Here is a 21,173-nt window from a genome sequence, read left to right as displayed (position 1 = left end):
AAATCAATATATATATATATAATATCACTAGTACTGCAGCCGGACAGGTATATATATTTATTATGTAATGACTGATGACGGACCTGCTGGACACAGTCAGCTCAGCAGCACCGCAGACTGCTACAGTAAGCTACTATAGTAGTATGTATAAAGAAGAAAGAAAAAAAAAAAAACACGGGTAGGTGGTATACAATATTATATATATATATTATATACAATTATATATATATATATATATATATATATATATATATTAAACTGGTGGTGACTGGTGGTCAGGTCACTGGTCACACTATCAGCAACTTGCAAGTAGTACTCCTAAGCAGACAATCACAATATATATTATACTGGTGGTCAGTGTGGTCACAATGGCAGTGTGGCACTCTGGCAGCAAAAGTGTGCACTGTACGTTATATGTACTCCTGAGTCCTGCTCTCAGACTCTAACTGCTCCCCACTGTCAGTGTCTCCCCCACAAGTCAGATAATATACAGTCACACTATCTATCACTTCAGCAAGTAACTAGTACTCCTCCTAATGCTCCCCAAAATTACTACTGTGTCTCTCTCTACTGTCTCACTCTCTTCTCTATAAACGGAGAGGACGCCAGCCACGTCCTCTCCCTATGAATCTCAATGCACGTGTGAAAATGGCCGCGACGCGCGGCTCCTTATATAGAATCCGAGTCTCGCGATAGAATCCGAGCCTCGCGAGAATCCGACAGCGGGATGATGACGTTCGGGCGCGCTCGGGTTAACCGAGCAAGGCGGGAAGATCCGAGTCGCTCGGACCCGTGTAAAAAAACATGAAGTTCGGGCGGGTTCGGATTCCGAGGAACCGAACCCGCTCATCCCTAGTATTATATAGGAGGAGTACAGGGCAGAGTTTTGCTGACCAGTGACCACCAGTATTATACGTTGTCTGCCTGAAAAACGCTCCATATCTGTGCTCAGTGTGCTGCATATATCTGTGCTCACACTGCTTTATTGTGGGTACTGGGGACCACCAGTATATTATATAGGAGGAGTACAGTGCAGAGTTTTGCTGACCAGTGACCACCAGTATATATAGCAGTACGGTACGGAAGGCCACTGCTCTACCTACCTCTGTGTCGTCAAGTATACTATCCATCTAGATTCTATACCTGTGGTGCATTTTAGTTTTGCAGTTTGCTGACAGTGACCACCAGTATATATAGCAGTACGGTACGGAAGGCCACTGCTCTACCTACCTCTGTGTCGTCAAGTATACTATCCATCTAGATTTTATACCTGTGGTGCATTTTAGTTTTGCAGTTTGCTGACAGTGACCACCAGTATATATAGCAGTACGGTACGGAAGGCCACTGCTCTACCTACCTATTTGTCATCAAGTATACTATCCATCTAGATTCTATACCTGTGGTGCATTTTAGTTTTGCAGTTTGCTGACAGTGACCACCAGTATATATAGCAGTACGGTACGGAAGGCCACTGCTCTACCTACCTCTGTGTCGTCAAGTATACTATCCATCTAGATTCTATACCTGTGGTGCATTTTAGTTTTGCAGTTTGCTGACAGTGACCACCAGTATATATAGCAGTACGGTACAGAAGGCCACTGCTCTACCTACCTCTGTGTCGTCAAGTATACTATCCATCCATACCTGTGGTGCATTTTAGTTGTGCGCAGTATATATAGTAGTAGGCCATTGCTATTGATACTGGCATATAATTCCACACATTAAAAAATGGTGAACAAAAATGTGGTGGTTAAAATAGGGAAAGATCAAGATCCACTTCCACCTCGTGCTGAAGCTGCTGCCACTAGTCATGTCCGAGACGATGAAATGCCATCAACGTCGTCTGCCAAGGCCGATGCCCAATGTCATAGTAGAGAGCATGTAAAATCCAAAAAACAAAAGTTCAGGTAAATGACCCAAAAATCAAAATTAAAAGTGTCTGATGAGAAGCGTAAACTTGCCAATATGCCATTTACGACACGGAGTGGCAAGGAACGGCTGAGGCCTTGGCCTATGTTCATGGCTAGTGGTTCAGATTCACATGAGGATGGAAGCACTCATCCTCTCGCTAGAAAACTTCAGTGCCACTCCTAGATGGGCCAGGTGTTTGTGTCGGCCACTTGGGTCGCTTAGCTTAGTCACACAGCTACCTCATTGCACCTCTTTTTTTCTTTGCATCATGTGCTGTTTGGGGACTATTTTTTAAATCTCGGTGCAAATTTTAGGACTAAAAATAATATTGTGAGGTGTTCAGAATAGACTGAAAATGAGTGTAAATTATGGTTATTGAGGTTAATAATACTATGGGATCAAAATGACCCCCGAATTCTATGATTTAAGCTGTTTTTGAGGGTTTTTCGTAAAAAAAACACCCGAATCCGACAAAAAATTTTCAGGGAGGTTTTGGCAAAACGCGTCCGAATCCAAAACACGGCCGCGGAACCGAATTCCAAACCAAAACACAAAACCCGAAAAATTTCCGGTGCACATCACTAGTGGGGATCACCTTATTGGACGATTCTACTGTCAGATAACGTATGAGTAATAACATTGGGAAGTTACATTTCAGCACATACCGAGCAGTCCCTCTGTGTAATTCAGATCTCGCCTCTTATTCTCCAGATGTAGAGCCAAGCGATCTGGGTTTCTGGCCAATGAGATTATCGCCCAGAATCTGCTGTCCAGATATACCATTAATCTTTTACCTTCTCTCTTCATAAACCTGGGAAATAAAACACAGGATTGAAGCCCTTTTCTGAGGAATTATATGTTGTGCATTTTGATTAAAAACTATTTCAGTACACAATGGGGTATATTTAGGAAAGCTAAAATTGAAAAGTGGTGATGTTACCCATAGCAACCAATCAAATTATGTCAATCATTTTCTAGGATGCAATAGAGAAATGATAGGCAGAATCTGATTGGTTGCTAGGGGAAACATCACCACTTTCAATTTTAGAAGCTTTAGTAAATGTACACTATATATAATAGATATACGTATACGCAAACCCCATTGACGTGTGAGGGTGGTTGAGCTGAAACTGCAGTCCTTGTCATGTATGTTACCATGTTCTCTGTCATGTATTGAGCTCTTACTATGTTGCTTGCTGGACCGGATTAAAGGACACATGTGCCTGGGGCTGAAAATGATCGAGGAACCTACTGTGGGAAGTGGAGGAGGTGAGTCCAGTTCTGTGTGGGTGTGGCCAGTGCTGTGTAGGTGTGACTAGTACTTTGTGGGTATGGCCAGTTCTGTGTGGGTGTGACCAGTGTTGTGTGGGTGTGGTCAGATCTGTGTGGGTGTGGCCAGCTCTGTCTGGGTGGACCAGTTCTGTGTGGGTGTGAACAGTGCCTTGTGGGTGTGAACAGTGACTTGTGGGTGTGAACAGTGCCTTGTGGGTGTGGTCAGTGCTTTCTGGGTGTGGCCAGTGTTTTTTGGGTGTGGCCAGTGCTGTGTGAGTGTGACCAGTTCTGTGCGGGTGTGGGCAGTGTTGTGTGGGTGGGACCAGTTGTGTGTGGGTGCGGTCTTTCCAGTGAGTGGGAGTGGCCAATTATGTGTGGGCGTGGCCAGTTCTACATGGGTGTGATTAGTTTTGTGGGCATGGCTAGTACCCCAAATCTATCAGCCCCAATGTCTCCCTAAATGTGTAAAAATGTGTGGGTAACTGGTAATCATGATGGGCCTATTATGTTCCCGCCTGGGGCTGTAGCTCCATCTACCCCATTGTGAATCTGGCTCTAAATCCTAGCAATGTATTGAGCAGTTACCGTGTTCCCTGTAATGGTGATGCCCATGAGTAGACTTCTGATTCCTGGCCGGTGGTCACGGTAATGTTTTTAGTCGTTATTTCCACCAATATCATCTTTTTCTTCAGCACGATCCCAAGCTTATCTAAACTGCTGTTATCAGCGGCCAGTCTGCCATTAAGCGTTACACCTGTGGTAGGAAAGGATGGACACCATTACTGCAGGTAGTGTCTTAGGTGGCACCCCGTGTCCTGATATTGGGGAAGTGACAGTTGTAGGCCACCTGCATGAAGTAAAGGGGAGATACATTTGCTTGTCCAAATCAATCACCAAAAGATGATCACTGTTCAGGCATTCTGGGAGGTCGGCCGCTGAGGCGGGCACATGGACAGAGACATAGGTGGTTTTGGAGACAACAGTAACAGAGCGCCATAACAGTATGCCCGTGGCTAATTTCACCTTTATAGTAAATGTTTGGATTTGTTACCCACCATAAATATTACCTGAGTTATGGGGATCCTACCACTGGGACCCCTCCCTTTGCTATGTTGAGGTCCATAAGTCCATCAGGTTCCCACAACCGGGGGTCCAACGCCCCGATAGGCTGTAAATTGAACCCTATGATGGCTCCACCCCCTGACCTTGTCATTTGCACTGCTTCAGGCTAATTATGATTGTTAGTATGAGACCACTAATGTCATATAATAAAGCAGGAGGTAGGGCTAACATGTGAAGATACGGGGTTCTTCTAATCACTCAGACACAGAGCCGATGAAACCAAAGTGATGGTTTATTTCTCACCGCACACAGTAGTAGATAATTCACAGGAAGCAGAAGTAAATATAGCCCAGAAATAGTATACAGGTAGCAGTCCAGATAGTAAGTCCCAGTAGAGGATTTAGGTCCACAGCAATTCCGTGCAGAAGTTCCAGATAAACAAGTCCATACAGCAGAACTATCACTGAGTCCATACAGCAGTGATAGCAGATTAGTCCATGCAGTAGTAAGTACATATAACTCCACACAGCACTGTTGATGCGTTCCACAAGGTACCCTGGCAGAGAATCACCCCTTAGCCAGAGTCCTGCGACTAACATGAGGAGCTGACCTACGCAACCTCTTTTAAAACCTTCCAAATGCCCATCATGCCGCGCTCACCTGGGGAGGAGACGCAGGTTCCTGATTGGTGGTATCCCACCTCAGGTATTTCCCTACTCCCTCCCACAGCTGGCCTTCTCCTGCTGACCACATGCTGGGTCAGGCTCCGCATTGTCTGTGAGGGACCAGGATGGAACAGAGGAAAGTAAACAGAAGGAACAATGACAGGGAAATTGGTTTAAGTCCTGATTGTCCCCTGTGGAGGAGAAGCTTCAAAGAGACATTACCTGGTCCTCAAATGTATTTCCTGTGTGACCATATAAGGATCACAGGATGGACTCAATAGGCCTAGCAATGATAACCTGTAATAACCTCATACCAGCCTGGCATCCTCCTACAATAACGTACATGACAGCACTAGGTGCCAGGTCACAGCCCACCTGTATTTACCTGGGTAAGATTATAGTACAGAATATATAGGCTAATGGATGAACACACACATGGGGTAATAGGGACACAAGCCAGAGAGACATGGAAACAGAAGGAATAAAAAGTACATTAAACGCTATAAAGATTGCAATGCCATAAATACAGTTTTACCCTCTGTCTCATATCTTTACATAACATAAGGACAGAATTGTGGCCTACTTGAACATTGGGCTCTCTGTTGTGAGGAAACCATGGAGTCATAGTCCCCTGGACAGAGGAAGGGATCTGGGGTAAGGATTCCTAACAATTCTAGTAAGGGTGAGCAAGGAGGCGGGAGGTAACATTTCAGATATTCCGCTACAGAAGAGGAACTCGAAAAGTTAGAGAGACTTTTTGAAACAGTCGTGTGATGAATTTGCCTCATTTGGCCGAGAATGTAGCAGAATGTGGCGTAGGTGTCAGCAGTCTAGCCCTAACCATCCCGTATCAGCAAAATGAATTCACTATAGTCATCACACCTGCGTAGACAACAATGGAGATACAGCATGACGCAGAACGTCGTAGTAACGGTGGGAATGGAAGATTCTGTCGCGGGAACTTTTCAGCCTACACGAAATGTCCCGGTCATCTTGAGACAGACGCATCTTCCTACCTTTGTCAGAACTGTGTAGTAGTTGTATAATGGTATTTGGTTTCTCATTAATTCGGATGCACATCTTTTCAGGAACAGATTGTGGGGTGATGAGCACGTGGGCGTCTTTACAGTCTGCAAAAATAAAATATATGGAGAAACTAACCAGGATGATGATATAATCCTAACAGTCACCGTCCAGCTATTGCACCCAATTGTCCCTTCGGGATGCGGTCAAGATCCCGCCAGACGGGATCCCGGCGGTCAGAATACCGACACCGGGATCCCGACCGGCACAATCCTCACATATTCTCCCTCTGTGGGTGTCCACGACACCCATAGAGGGAGAATAAATTAGTGTGCCGAGCGTAGTGAGGCACCGTGCCCGCAGCGTGGCGAGAGCAGCGAGCCTGCAAGGGGCTGCGTTGCGCTCGCCCCCCTGCCGGGATTGTGACGGTCGGGATCCCGTCTGGTGGTATCTCGTACTGATTCCGTCCCTTCCCACCCCTGGGATCAGATGCATAGATTAATAGACACTCCCCTACAGGCCCGGGATAGTGGCTGGGTGAGTCCTGTGTGCATTATTACTGCAGGTTATGGCATAACTCCCAACATTCCCGTCACACTGCCTCCAGCCTCTCCCGTCACTGGGGGTCATTCAGATCTGATCGGAGATGTGCCACTTCTACCATCAGCTTCCCTGACATCTGGGGGGAAGCCCAGCACAGGGCTAGTCCGCCCCGCACGTCAGGCCCTGACTCGTGGCACAAGTACAATAGCATCGCTCAGCGGCGATGCTTTTGTACCTGAGGAGTAGCTCCCAGCCAGCGCAGCTCCTACGCACTGGCAGGTAGCTACTCGTCGCTGCCCGGGTCGCAGCGGCTGCGTGTGACGTCTCGCAGCTGCCGCGGCCAGCCCCCCAACGGTCCGGACACGCCCCTAAATGGTGGGCAAACGGCGCTGGCCCGCCCCCTCCCGCCCAGCGACTGCCTCTGCCTGTCAATCAGGCAGAGGCGATCGCAGGGATAAGACAGGCGTCGGCTTGATGGCATGCGTCAGCGCACTGGGGCACCGGCGCATGCGCAGTTCAAACCTGATCGCTGCTGTGCGAAAATGCACAGCACCGATCAGGTCTGAATTAGCCCCACTGTGTGGATGATGCTTCATCCGGTCATCACTGAGGCCGCGGGTGGGACAGAGGAGCAGTACAGGAAAGCAGAACTGTTCCCCTGAAATCGGGATGGTCAGGAGGTATGCTATGAGGACACAGTACTATGGTCAGGAGGTATGCTATGAGGACACAGTACTATGGTCAGGAGGTATGCTATGAGGAGGACACAGTACTATGGTCAGGAGGTATGCTATGAGGACACAGTACTATGGTCAGGAGGTATGCTATGAGGACACAGTACTATGGTCAGGAGGTATGCTATGAGGAGGACACAGTACTATGGTCAGGAGGTATGCTATGAGGACACAGTACTATGGTCAGGAGGTATGCTATGAGGACACAGTACTATGGTCAGGAGGTATGCTATGAGGAGGACACAGTACTATGGTCAGGAGGTATGCTATGAGGACACAGTACTATGGTCAGGAGGTATGCTATGAGGAGGACACAGTACTATGGTCAGGAGGTATGCTATGAGGACACAGTACTATGGTCAGGAGGTATGCTATGAGGAGGACACAGTACTATGGTCAGGAGGTATGCTATGAGGACACAGTACTATGGTCAGGAGGTATGCTATGAGGACACAGTACTATGGTCAGGAGGTATGCTATGAGGACACAGTACTATGGTCAGGAGGTATGCTATGAGGAGAGGACACAGTACTATGGTCAGGAGGTATGCTATGAGGACACAGTACTAACAAAAAAGAGGCACCACCAGAAAAATCCATGATTTGTCTGCAATATCCCTCTTCTTAAACAGGATGAAGCAGTGATATTCCCTTTCTCCTGCAAAACAGTCCAGAGAAAACGGTTATCACTGTTTCATAAATAGACCCCTCTATATAGTCTGTGTCATCTACACTGGTATTACTAGGAGCCACTTTCTGTTTCTCCCATAAGGTATCACCCTTGCTGCATTCACCTTGCAAAAGAACATTTTTTTTACTATTTTTAAACTTTTATTTGTTCGGGGAACAATGTATTGTCCTTCTGATCAAATTTTTCTACAAAAGGTACATTTTGATAGCCAAACTCACAAATTAAAGGGAAGCATCATACTTTACCTGTTGGTCTGAGAATGATCGATTTCATTGCAGTTGAGGGATGATCTAAGGAAACTGTAGAAATATATATATATGCATGAGAGTCATACATTCACAGTTCTATACACCACTCTGATTTAGTAACTGGCACACTGGGATTTTACACACTCATTAATAGCATACTTACCTCCTCTCTTGGGAGGTACAGGAGCAGTGGCGTCACAAGGCGGGTGCGGGGGGTGCGGCCCGCACCCGGGTGTGACACCTGGAGGGGGTGACACCAAATGTCAGCTCCTCCGTAGTGACAGGACCCAGGTGCTGCAGTGTGAAATTCCGCTACAGCACCCGGCTCCTGTCATAGCAGAGGAGCCGACAGCACACTGAGACCGTCTCTGGGGGAAGCCCAGCATCTCCGGAGATGCTGTGCACGCCCCCAGAGTGACGATACCAGTATCCCCGCGAAGCCACGCCCCCTAGCTGTAAAGGCCACGCCCCTTTTTTGCCGCGATCGCGGCAGTACATCAGGGGTGCGCACCGGGTGTCACCACACCTGGTGACGCCTCTGTACAGGAGATTCCCGATTTTTAGGGTAATAGCCCAGAGTGAGTGAATATCCCGCATCGCGACCACTTTCTAGGGGAGGAGGGGTTAACATGGCACAAATCATGTTTTTCTAGCCATTCTCCTTCCACAAAATCCCACAATTAGCATCATTTGTTACAACAGGGATGGGGCCTAATGACATGCAGAGCTTGGCAGTGCCCAGCTGCATCTCCTCTCATGGCTACTCAGGTGTGGGGCCTAATGACATGTAGAGCTTGGCTCCGCCCCTGAAGTGCCCAGCTGCATGTCCTCTCATGGCTACTCAGGTGTGGGGCCTAATGACATGCAGAGCTTGGCTCCACCCCTGATGTGCTCAGCTGCATGTCCTCTCATGACTGCTCAGGGGTGGGGCCTAATGACATGTGGAGCTGGCTCTGCCCCTGAAGTGCCCAGCTGCATTTCCTCTCAGAGCTTCTCAGGGGTGGGGCCTAATGACATGCAGAGCTTGGTTCCGCCCCTGAAGTGCCCAGCTGCATCTCCTCTCGCGGCTTCTCCCAGAGAGGAGAAACAAGTATGATTAATAGCATATTGTATTACCAGAAAGTGCAATTTAGAACTATGTTTTCCATTGCAAACAATAGGGGGCTGTTTCTGAGTTGAGGGCAAAGCAAAAAAAAGTCGGTAACTGAACAAAAGATGCAGCAATTGTAAGGGCATATTTGCCTACTCTCCCAGAAGTTGCTCACAATTTTTCAGGTAGTCACCCACACCCCTGAGAGAGTAGGCAGATCTGCCACATTCCGCCTGCTTCTTAGTAAATGAGCGGGGAGATAATACTGGGATGGGGAGATAATACCGGGATGGGGAGATAATACCGGGATGGGGAGATAATACCGGGATGGGGAGATAATACCGGGAAAGCTAGTCAGTATTGTAAGGGGGGCAAATACATTTATTATGTTTGCGTGCAGGGTAAATACTGGCTGATTCTGCATGTAGCCCACACATGCTGCACAGCTTTATTCTTACACTGCAATTTATCTAATCCCTCTGCACATGTTACATCTGTCCCACTTGCAGAACAACAAGGTTTTACCAAGATACAAAGTTTCTTGCATTTTTTCGTCTTTTCCTCCCGACAATGCAAATAAACCCAGAGACACCTGTATGACCAGATATATACACACCTATAAAAATAAGAATTTACTCACCGGTAATTCTATTTCTCGTAGTACGTAGTGGATGCTGGGAACTCCGTAAGGACCATGGGGAATAGCGGGCTCCGAAGGCTGGGCACTCTAGAAAGAATTATGACTACCTGGTGTGCACTGGCTCCTCCCACTATGACCCTCCTCCAAGCCTCAGTTAGGACACTGTGCCCGGACGAGCTGACATAATAAGGAAGGATTTTGAATCCCGGGTAAGACTCATACCAGCCACACCCATCACACCGTACAACTCGTGATACTATATCCAGTTTTACAGCATGAAAACAACAGAGCCTCTCAACAGATGGCTCAACAATAACCCTTTAGTTAACAATAACTATTTACAAGTATTGCAGACAATCCGCACTTGGGATGGGCGCCCAGCATCCACTACGGACTACGAGAAATAGAATTACCGGTGAGTAAATTCTTATTTTCTCTGACGTCCTAGTGGATGCTGGGAACTCCGTAAGGACCATGGGGATTATACCAAAGCTCCCAAACGGGCGGGAGAGTGCGGGTGACTCTGCAGCACCGAATGAGAGAACTCCAGGTCCTCCTCAGCCAGGGTATCAAATTTGTAAAATTTTGCAAACGTGTTTGCCCCTGACCAAGTAGCAGCTCGGCAAAGTTGTAAAGCCGAGACCCCTCGGGCAGCCGCCCAAGATGAGCCCACCTTCCTTGTGGAATGGGCATTTACAGGTTTTGGCTGTGGCAGGCCTGCCACAGAATGTGCAAGCTGAATTGTACTACAAATCCAGCGAGCAATAGTCTGCTTAGAAGCAGGAGCACCCAGCTTGTTGGGTGCATACAGGATAAACAGCGAGTCAGGTTTTCTGACTCCAGCCGTCCTGGAAACATATATTTTCAGGGCCCTGACAACGTCTAGCAACTTGGAGTCCTCCAAATCCCTAGTAGCAGCAGGCACCACAATAGGCTGGTTCAGGTGAAACGCTGACACCACCTTAGGGAGAAACTGGGGACGAGTCCTCAATTCTGCCCTATCCATATGGAAAATCAGATAAGGGCTTTTACATGATAAAGCCGCCAATTCTGACACTCGCCTGGCTGAAGCCAAGGCCAATAACATGACCACTTTCCACGTGAGATATTTCAGATCCACGGTTTTTAGTGGCTCAAACCAATGTGATTTTAAGAAACTCAACACCACGTTGAGATCCCAAGGTGCCACAGGAGGCACAAACGGGGGCTGAATATGCAGCACTCCTTTCACAAATGTCTGAACTTCAGGTACTGAAGCTAGTTCTTTTTGAAAGAAAATCGACAGAGCCGAGATCTGTACTTTAATGGAGCCTAGTTTTAGGCCCATATTCACTCCTGCTTGCAGGAAATGCAGAAATCGACCTAGTTGAAATTCCTCTGTTGGGGCCTTTTCGGCCTCGCACCATGCAACATATTTCCGCCATATGCGGTGATAATGATTTGCCGTAACATCTTTCCTGGCTTTAATAAGCGTAGGAATGACTTCCTCCGGAATGCCCTTTTCCTTCAGGATCCGGCGTTCAACCGCCATGCCGTCAAACGCAGCCGCGGTAAGTCTTGGAACAGACAGGGCCCCTGCTGTAGCAGGTCTTGTCTGAGCGGCAGAGGCCACGGGTCCTCTGAGATCATCTCTTGAAGTTCCGGGTACCACGCTCGTCTTGGCCAATCCGGAACCACGAGAATTGTGTTTACTCCTCGCTTTCTTATTATTCTCAATACCTTTGGTATGAGAGGCAGAGGAGGGAACACATAAACCGACTGGTACACCCACGGTGTCACTAGAGCGTCCACAGCTATCGCCTGAGGGTCCCTTGACCTGGCGCAATATCTTTTTAACTTTTTGTTGAGGCGGGACGCCATCATGTCCACCTGTGGTTTTTCCCAACGGTTTACCAGCATCTGGAAGACTTCTGGATGAAGTCCCCACTCTCCCGGGTGGAGGTCGTGCCTGCTGAGGAAGTCTGCTTCCCAGTTGTCCACTCCCGGAATGAACACTGCTGACAGTGCTAGTACATGATTCTCCGCCCATCGGAGAATTCTTGTGGCTTCTGCCATTGCCATCCTGCTTCTTGTGCCGCCCTGTCGATTTACATGGGCGACTGCCGTGATGTTGTCTGACTGGATCAGCACCGGCTGGTGTAGGAGCGGGGATTTTGCTTGACTTAGGGCATTGTAAATGGCCCTTAGTTCCAGAATATTTATGTGAAGGGAAGTCTCCTGACTCGACCATAGTCCTTGGAAGTTTCTTCCCCGTGTGACTGCCCCCCAGCCTCGAAGGCTGGCATCCGTGGTCACCAGGACCCAGTCCTGTATGCCGAACCTGCGGCCCTCTAGAAGATGGGCACTCTGCAGCCACCACAGTAGAGACACCCTGGTTCTTGGAGACAGGGTTATTAAGCGATGCATCTGAAGATGCGATCCGGACCATTTGTCCAACAGGTCCCACTGAAAGATTCTGGCATGGAACCTGCCGAAGGGAATTGCTTCGTAAGAAGCTACCATCTTTCCCAGGACCCGCGTGCAGTGATGCACCGATACCTGTTTTGGTTTCAGGAGGTCTCTGACTAGAGATGACAACTCCCTGGCTTTCTCCTCCGGGAGAAACACTTTTTTCTGGACTGTATCCAGAATCATACCCAGGAACAGTAGACGTGTCGTCGGAACCAGCTGTGACTTTGGGATATTCAGAATCCAGCCGTGCTGGTGCAGCACTTCCTGAGATAGTGCTACTCCCACCAACAACTGTTCCTTGGACCTCGCCTTTATTAGGAGATCGTCCAAGTACGGGATAATTAAAACTCCCTTTTTTCGAAGGAGTATCATAATTTCCGCCATAACCTTGGTAAATACCCTCGGTGCCGTGGACAGTCCAAACGGCAGCGCCTGGAATTGGTAATGGCAATCCTGTACCACAAATCTGAGGTACTCCTGGTGAGGATGGTAAATGGGGACATGCAGGTAAGCATCCTTGATGTCCAGGGATACCATGTAATCCCCCTCGTCCAGGCTTGCAATAACCGCCCTGAGCGATTCCATCTTGAACTTGAATTTTTTTATGAATGTGTTCAAGGATTTCAAATTTAGAATGGGTCTCACCGAACCGTCCGGTTTCGGCACCACAAATAGTGTGGAATAGTAACCCCGGCCTTGTTGAAGTAGGGGTACCTTGATTATCACCTGCTGGGAATACAGCTTGTGAATTGCCTCTAGCACCGCCTCCCTGTCTGAGGGAGCAATCGGCAAGGCAGATTTTAGGAACCGGTGGGGTGGAGACGCCTCGAATTCCAGTTTGTACCCTTGAGATACTATTTGAAGGATCCAGGGATCCACCTGTGAGCGAGCCCACTGATCGCTGAAATTCTTGAGGCGGCCCCCCACCGTACCTGGCTCCGCCTGTGGAGCCCCACCGTCATGCGGCGGACTTGGAAGAAGAAGCGGGGGAGGACTTTTGCTCCTGGGAACCTGCTGTTTGTTGCAGCCTTTTTCCCCTACCTCTGCCTCTGGACAGAAAAGACCCGCCTTTTCCACGCTTGTTTTTCTGGGTCCGAAAGGACTGAACCTGATAAAACGGCGCCTTCTTAGGCTGTGAGGGGACATGGGGTAAAAATGCTGACTTTCCTGACGTTGCTGTGGAAACTAGGTCCGAGAGACCATCCCCAAATAATTCCTCACCCTTATAAGGCAAAACTTCCATGTGCCTTTTAGAATCTGCATCTCCTGTCCACTGGCGAGTCCTTAAGCCTCTCCTAGCAGAAATGGACAATGCACTTACTTTAGATGCCAGCCGGCAGATTTCCCTCTGTGCATCTCTCATATATAAGACTGAGTCTTTGATATGGTCTATGGTTAGCAGGATCGTGTCTCTGTCTAACGTGTCAATATTCTCTGACAGTTTATCTGACCACGCAGCGGCAGCACTGCACATCCATGCTGACGCAATAGCTGGCCTAAGTATAATGCCTGAGTGTGTGTATACAGACTTCAGGATCGCCTCCTGCTTTCTATCAGCAGGTTCCTTGAGGGCGGCCGTATCCGGAGACGGTAGTGCCACCTTTTTAGACAAACGTGTGAGCGCTTTATCCACCCTAGGGGGTGTTTCCCAACGTGACCTATCCTCTGGCGGGAAAGGGAACGCCATCAGTACCTTCTTAGGAATTACCAATTTTTTATCAGGGAAAGCCCACGCTTCCTCACACACTTCATTTAATTCATCTGATGGGGGAAAAACTACGGGTAGTTTTTTCTCCCCAAACATAATACCCTTTTTAGTGGTACCTGTATTTATATCAGAAATGTGTAACACCTCTTTCATTGCCTCATTCATGCAGTGAATGGCCTTAGTGGGCATCAGGTTAGACTCATCGTCGTCGACACTGGTGTCAGTATCCGTGTCGACATCTGCGTCTGCGGTCTGAGGTAGCGGGCGTTTCAGAGCCCCTGATGACCTTTGAGACGCCTGGACAGGCACGAGCTGAGAAGTCGGCTGCCCCACATTTGGCATGTCGTCAAATTTCTTATGTAAAGAGTCTATACGTGCACTCATTTCTTTCCATAAGCTCAACCACTCAGGTGTCTGCCCCGCAGGGGGTGACATCCCTCCTAAAGGCATCTGCTCCGTCTCCACATCATTATCCTCATCAAACATGTCGACACAGCCATACCGACACACCGCACACACACTGGGAATGCTCTAACAGAGGACAGGACCCACAAAAGCCCTTTGGGGGGACAGAGTGAGAGTATGCCAGCACACACCAGAGCGCTATATAATGCAGGGACTAACTGAGTTATGTCCCCTATAGCTGCTTTTTCTATAATAACTGTATACTGCGCCTAAATTTAGTGCCCCCCCTCTCTTTTTTACCCTTTTCTGTAGTGTAGACTGCAGGGGAGAGTCAGGGAGCTTCCTTCCAGCGGAGCTGTGAGGGAGAAATGGCGCCAGTGTGCTGAGGGAGATAGCTCCGCCCCTTTTCCGCGGACTATTCTCCCGCTTTTTCCTATATTCTGGCAGGGGTATTTTCCACATATATAGCCTCTGGGGCTATATATTGTGGTATTTTTGCCAGCCAAGGTGTTATTATTGCTTCTCAGGACGCCCCCCCCCCAGCGCCCTGCACCCTCAGTGACCGGAGTGTGAAGTGTGTGTGAGGAGCAATGGCGCACAGCTGCAGTGCTGTGCGCTACCTTGGTGAAGACTGATGTCTTCTGCCGCCGATTTTCCGGACCTCTTCTTGCTTCTGGCTCTGTAAGGGGGACGGCGGCGCGGCTCCGGGACCGAACACCAAGGACTGGGCCTGCGGTCGATCCCTCTGGAGCTAATGGTGTCCAGTAGCCTAAGAAGCCCAAGCTGGCTGCAAGCAGGCAGGTTCGCTTCTTCTCCCCTTAGTCCCTCGCTGCAGTGAGCCTGTTGCCAGCAGGTCTCACTGAAAATAAAAAACCTAATTTCTATACTTTCTCTCTAAAGGCCCAGGAGAGCCCCTAGTGTGCATCCAACCTCGGCCGGGCACAAAATCTAACTGAGGCTTGGAGGAGGGTCATAGTGGGAGGAGCCAGTGCACACCAGGTAGTCATAATTCTTTCTAGAGTGCCCAGCCTCCTTCGGAGCCCGCTATTCCCCATGGTTCTTACGGAGTTCCCAGCATCCACTAGGACGTCAGAGAAATAACATTATGCATCAGCATTTGTATTTGCTATGTATAATTGTGGTCATTCCGAGTTGAACGCTCGCTAGCAGTTTTTAGCAGCCGTGCAAACGCTATGCCACTGCCCACTGGGAGTGTATTTTAGCTTAGCAGAAGTGCGAACAAAAGGATCGCACAGCGGCTACAAAGTTTTTTTGTGCAGTTTCAGCGTAGCTCAAAACCTACTCAGCGCTTGCAATCACTTCAGACTGTTCAGTTCCTGTTTTGACGTCACAAACTCGCCCAGCGGTCGCCCAGCCACGCCTGCATTTTTACTGGCACGCCTGCGTTTTTCCAAACACTCCCTGGAAACGGTCAGTTGACACCCAGAAACACCCACTTCATGTCAATCAGTCTGCGGCCACCAGTGCGACTGAAATGCATCGCTAGACCCTGTGCAAAACTGGATCGTTCATTGTGCCTGTACGACACGCGTGCGCATTGCGCCGCATATGCATGCGCAGAACTGCCATTTTTTAGCCTGATCGCTGCGCTGCGAACGAATACAGCTAGCGAGCAACTCGGAATGACCCCCAATAAGTTATGTCAAACCTGAAAAAAAAAATAGTTTAAAAAGTTCTCTGACACCCACATTCCTCATTATCCTACTATATTACTGGGTCATGGGTTCGATTCCCACCATGGCCCTAATTGTGTGGAGTTTGCATAGTCTCCCCGTACTTGCGTGGGTTTCCTCCGGGCGCTCCGGTTTCCTCCCACAATCCAAAATATACTGGTAGGTTCTTTAGCTCCCAATGAAATTAACCCTAGTGTGAATGTGTGTGCGTGTACATGTGATAGGGAATATAGAGTGTAAGCTCCACTGGGGCAGGGACTGATGTGAATGGGCAAATATTCTGTGTTAAGCGCTGCGGAATATGTGTGCGCTATATAAGTAACTGGTAATGAATAGTAATAATAATAATAACAATAAATAATACATCACAGGAAGTTCTGTAAAGCGGATTAGTGCTGGAAATGAACAGATATTACCTCCTGGTTTCCGTCTTGGATATGTGCACCTATATGTCATCACTGCAATAGAAAAAAAGATAGCAAACTGAAGTTAAAAAAAATATAAAAACAAAAACATATAAAATAAATTCTAAGTGCATCCTCCCATTCACACGCGTCCGAATATAACCAAACACAGACTTCTTAAAGATGGATAGTAACACAGCCTCCCCCTCCCCCCAGTCCAAATCCCCCGAGAATACGTTATATATCGGCCTGGATAAATTCCACACCCTCATACCTAACGCGTCTGATAAATTATTAGCAACATTGAGGTTTTATAGTGTTTAAATAGAAGCAAATCGTTAATGAAAAAAAAAACCTAATTGTCCATTATATTATCATCTGTGACTGGATATCAAGAACAGGATCCGTGCTCTGGTTCGACATACATTTGGTTGACAGTCATTAGGTCAATCCCGTAAAGTTGACAGTCATTAGGTCAATCCCGTAAGGTTGACATGAAGAAAAGGTCGACACTGGGAAAGGTGGACTGGTTCATATGGTCGACACATTTGTAGTTTTTTCATGTTTTTGGCCTTTTCCCATCCTTGACTATCCATGTCGCAAATCATAACCTTTAGTAACCTTGTGGTGAGCGAATCAAGACCGCGAGGGACGCGTTTCTACAAATGGTGGTCCCAGATGAAAAAACTATCCACACTCACCCCAATGAGGGGGTGAGCTGATACATGTAGTACGCAGCCCCGCACGTCATTTCTACTCTTTGCTTAGGGATCATTCATCATTTGTAAAGAAACCGACATTGCTTGGGGGCGTAGGAAACATACTGGATTTGGATTGGGCCCCATTGCACCCTCTGCTTGTCCATTTGCAAAAAATAAAAAAATCCTAGATCCTATTCCCTAATGGAAGATCCGTCTGGGATTACAGCCACACAAGGCACACAAGCAGTATGCTAAATAATACATATATTTGTATAATTAACTGGAATCCTTACCCACGAGGCTGCAGTGGAGACATCAACAGGGAAATGTAAAGGATGAATACAAGAAGCTTTCACAAATTAATCTATTTAGATTTTCACAGTGATCTAAGTGGGAATTCTTCATAAAAATGCTGACATCACAATGTAGACAGTTATGATATTGATATTGTTAAAATGTTAACACTGTGTACAGACCGAAAGGAGGGGTGTTAGGGTTCGGCTGTGGGAGAAGAGGGTAAGGGTTAGGCTGTGGGAGGAGAGGGTTAGGCACTGACGAAAGGGTTAGGATTAGGCACGAGGGGGAGGGTTAAGGTTAGAGTGCGCGAGGGAAGGGTTAGGCACGATGGGGAGGGTTAGGGTTAGAGTGCGGGAGGGAAGGGTTAGGCACTAGGAGGAGGAATAGGGTTAGGCTGCAGGATGGTAGGGTTAATGTTAGGATGTGGGAGGAGAGGTTAGGGTTAGGCAGTGGGAGGGAATGGCTAAGGTCAGGCTACAGGGGGAAGATTAGGGCTTGGATGCAGAAAGGGAAGTTAGGGATAGGCTACAGGAGGGAAGGGGTAATGCTAGACTGTGGATGGGGAGGGTTAGGAATAGGTGGTGGGAGGGGTGTGGCATGAGTTGCCGGCGGCTGGGTCCCCGGCGGCCAGCATACCAGCGCTGGGATCCCGACCGCTGGCTTGCCGACAAAGCGGGGCGAGCCCAAATGAGCTACGTGCGCCACACTATCTATTCTCCCTCCAGGCGGGTCATGAACCCCCAAAAGGGAGAAAAGGTGTCGGTATGCCGGTTGTCAGGATTCCGGCGGTGGTATACTGTGCGCCGGGATCCCAACAACCGGTATACTGAATACCACTCGGTGGGAAAGTAGGGAAAGGCTGTGGGAGGGCAGGGGGTTAGGATTAGGTGGTGGGAGGAAAGGGTTAGGCACTAAGGGAAGGGTTAGGCTTAAGCACCAGGGGGAGGGTTAGGATTAGGCACTAGGGGGGAGGAATAGGGTTAGGCTGCAGGATGGGAGGGTTAGGGTTAGGATGTGGGAGGAGAGGTTAGGGTTAGGTTGTGGGAGGGGATGGCTAAGGTTAGGCTACGGCGGAAGATGGAGGTTAGGGATAGGCTACAGGAGGAAAGGGTTAGTGTTAGGCTGTGGGAAGGGAGGGTTAGGGTTAGGCTGTAGGAGGGAAGGGTTAGGGTTAGGCTATGGGCAGGGAGACTAGAGTTAGGCCCTAGGGAGAGAGTTAGGATTAGTGGGAGCGGAACATTAGGGTTAGGCTGTGGGAGGGGAGGGTTATGTACTAGGGGGAGGGGTGGGTTAGTGTTAGGCTGCAGGAGGGGAGGGTTAGGGATAGGCTGTGGGAGGGGAGTCTTAGAGTTAGGCTGCAGGAGCGGAGGGTTAGGGTTAGGCTTTGGGATAGGCACTAGGGGGAGGGGAGGGTTAGGCTGTGGGAGGGGAGGTTTAGGTGGTGAGAGGGTAGGGTTAGGCTGTGGGAAGAGAGGGTTAGGCACTAGGGGGAGGGTTACGGATAGGCTGTGGGAGGAGAGGGTTAGGCACTAGGGACTGAGTTACGGTTAGGCTGTGGGAGGAGAGGGTTAGCCACTAGGGGGAGAGTTACGGTTAGGCTGTGGGAGGAGAGGGTTAGGCACTATTGGGAGGGTTACAGTTAGGCTGTGGGAGGAGAGGCTTGGGCACTAGGGGGAGGGTTACGGTTAGGCTGTGGGAGGAGAGGCTTGGGCACTAGGGGGAGGGTTTCGGTTAGGCTGTGGGAGGAGAGGCTTAGGCACTAGGGGGAGAGTTAGAATTAGACTATGGGAGGTGATGGTTAGGTTGTAGGAGGCGTGGGTTAGGGTAAGGCTGCAGGAGGGGAAGATTAGGGTTAGGCACTAGGGGGAGGGTTAGGCAGTGGGAGGAGAGGGTTAGGCACTATGGGAAGGGTTAGGGTTAGGCTGTGGGAGGAGAGGCTTGGGCACAAGTGGGAGGGTTATGGTTAGGCTGTGGGAGGAGAGGCTTGGGCACTAGGGGAGGGTTATGGTTAGGCTGTGGTAGGAGAGGCTTAGGCACTAGGGGGAGAGTGGGAGAGTTAGACTATGGGAGGTGATGGTTAGGTTGTGGGAGGCGTGGGTTAGGGTAAGGCTGCAGGAGGGGAAGATTAGGGTTAGGCACTAGGGGGAGGGTTAGGCAGTGGGAGGAGAGGGTTAGGCACTATGGGAAGGGTTAGGGTTAGGCTATGGGAGGGGAGGTTAGGCACTAGGAGGTGGTTTATGGTTAGGTTGTGGGAGGGGAGGGTTAGGCTGTGGGAAGGGAGGTTAGGGTTAAACTGTGGGAGGAGAGGGCTAGGCACTAAGGGGATGATTAGGGTTAGGCTGCGGGAGGGGAGGCTAGGGCTAGGTTGTGGGTTAGGCACTGGGGAGAGAGTTAGGGTTAGGCTGTGGGAGGAGAGGGATAGGCACTAAGGGGAGGGTTAGGGTTAGGCTGCGGGAGGGGAGGTTAGGGCTAGGTTGTGGTTAGGTTTATGGTTAGGTTGTGGGAGGGGAGGGTTAGGCTGTGGGAAGGGAGGTTAGGGCTAGGTTGTGGGTTAGGCACTGGGGAGAGAGTTAGGGTTAGGCTGTGGGAGGAGAGGGCTAGGCACTAAGGGGATGGTTAGGATTAGGTTGTGGGAGGGGAGGTTAGGGCTAGGTTGTGGGTTAGGCACTGGGGAGAGAGTTAGGGTTAGGCTGTGGGAGGGGAGGGCTAGGCACTAAGGGGATGATTAGGGTTAGGCTGCGGGACGGGAGGTTAGGGCTAGGTTGTGGGTTAGGCACTGGTGAGAGAGTTAGGGTTAGGCTGTGGGAGGAGAGGGCTAGGCACTAAGGGGATGGTTAGGATTAGGTTGTGGGAGGGGAGGTTAGGGCTAGGTTGTGGGTTATGCACTGGGGAGAGAGTTAGGATTAGGCTGTGGGAGGAGAGGGCTAGGCACTAAGGGGATGGTTAGGTTTAGGCTGCGGGAAGGGAGGTTAGGGCTAGGTTGTGGGTTAGGCACTAGGGAGAGAGTTAGGGTTAGGCTGTGGGAGGAGAGGGTTAGGCACTAGGAGGTGGTTTATGGTTATGTTGTGGGAGGGGAGGTTAGAGTTAAACTGTGGGAGGAGAGGGTCAGGCACTAAGGGGAGGGTTAGGGTTAGGTTGCAGGAGGGGAGGTTAGGGCTAGGTTGTAGGTTAGACACTGGGGAGAGAGTTAGGGTTAGGCTGTGGGAGGAGAGGGCTAGGCACTAAGGGGATGGTTAGGTTTAGGCTGCGGGAAGGGAGGTTAGGGCTAGGTTGTGGGTTAGGCACTAGGGAGAGAGTTAGGGTTAGGCTGTGGGAGGAGAGGGTTAGGCACTAAGGGGAGGGTTAGGTACTAGGGGGAGGGGAGGGTTAGGCTGTGGGAGGAGAGGGTTAGGCACTAGGAGGTGGTTTATGGTTAGGCCAGAGGTTCCCAAACTGTGTGCCGTGGCTCCCTGGGGTGCCTCGGGACACTTGCAGGGGTGCCCTGGGTTGGTGGTCCAGGACCAATTCAAATTATTCATGGTCAATATAATAGGTAAAACCAGTGCTGGTGGCTGCCAGTCATAAAATATGTGGCCAAACAGAAGCAAATCTTGTCCCTCACCACACAACTGACCCTAAGGTTGACATATAAACGC

At 49.3% G+C, this 21,173-nt stretch overlaps 1 protein-coding gene across 4 annotated transcripts in view; it reads right to left on the bottom strand.

Annotated features, from left to right (window-relative positions):
- Positions 1 to 21,173, bottom strand: part of LOC134958617 (inter-alpha-trypsin inhibitor heavy chain H3-like) — a 167,777-nt gene that overhangs the window by 57,706 nt on the left and 88,898 nt on the right. For all 4 annotated transcript variants that reach the window (XM_063941325.1, XM_063941326.1, XM_063941327.1 and 1 more), the window contains 5 exons: positions 16,553 to 16,594; positions 8,146 to 8,199; positions 5,927 to 6,040; positions 3,769 to 3,937; positions 2,577 to 2,722 (listed from right to left, as the gene is read on the bottom strand). In XM_063941325.1, the coding sequence (XP_063797395.1) occupies positions 2,577 to 2,722; positions 3,769 to 3,937; positions 5,927 to 6,040; positions 8,146 to 8,199; positions 16,553 to 16,594 (525 nt within the window). The remainder of the gene's footprint in view (positions 1 to 2,576; positions 2,723 to 3,768; positions 3,938 to 5,926; positions 6,041 to 8,145; positions 8,200 to 16,552; positions 16,595 to 21,173) is intronic.

Source organism: Pseudophryne corroboree, chromosome 9, assembly GCF_028390025.1.
Source record: "Pseudophryne corroboree isolate aPseCor3 chromosome 9, aPseCor3.hap2, whole genome shotgun sequence".
Classification (NCBI taxonomy): Eukaryota; Metazoa; Chordata; class Amphibia; order Anura; family Myobatrachidae; genus Pseudophryne; species Pseudophryne corroboree.
This window is presented reverse-complemented; position numbering and strand designations above follow the sequence as displayed.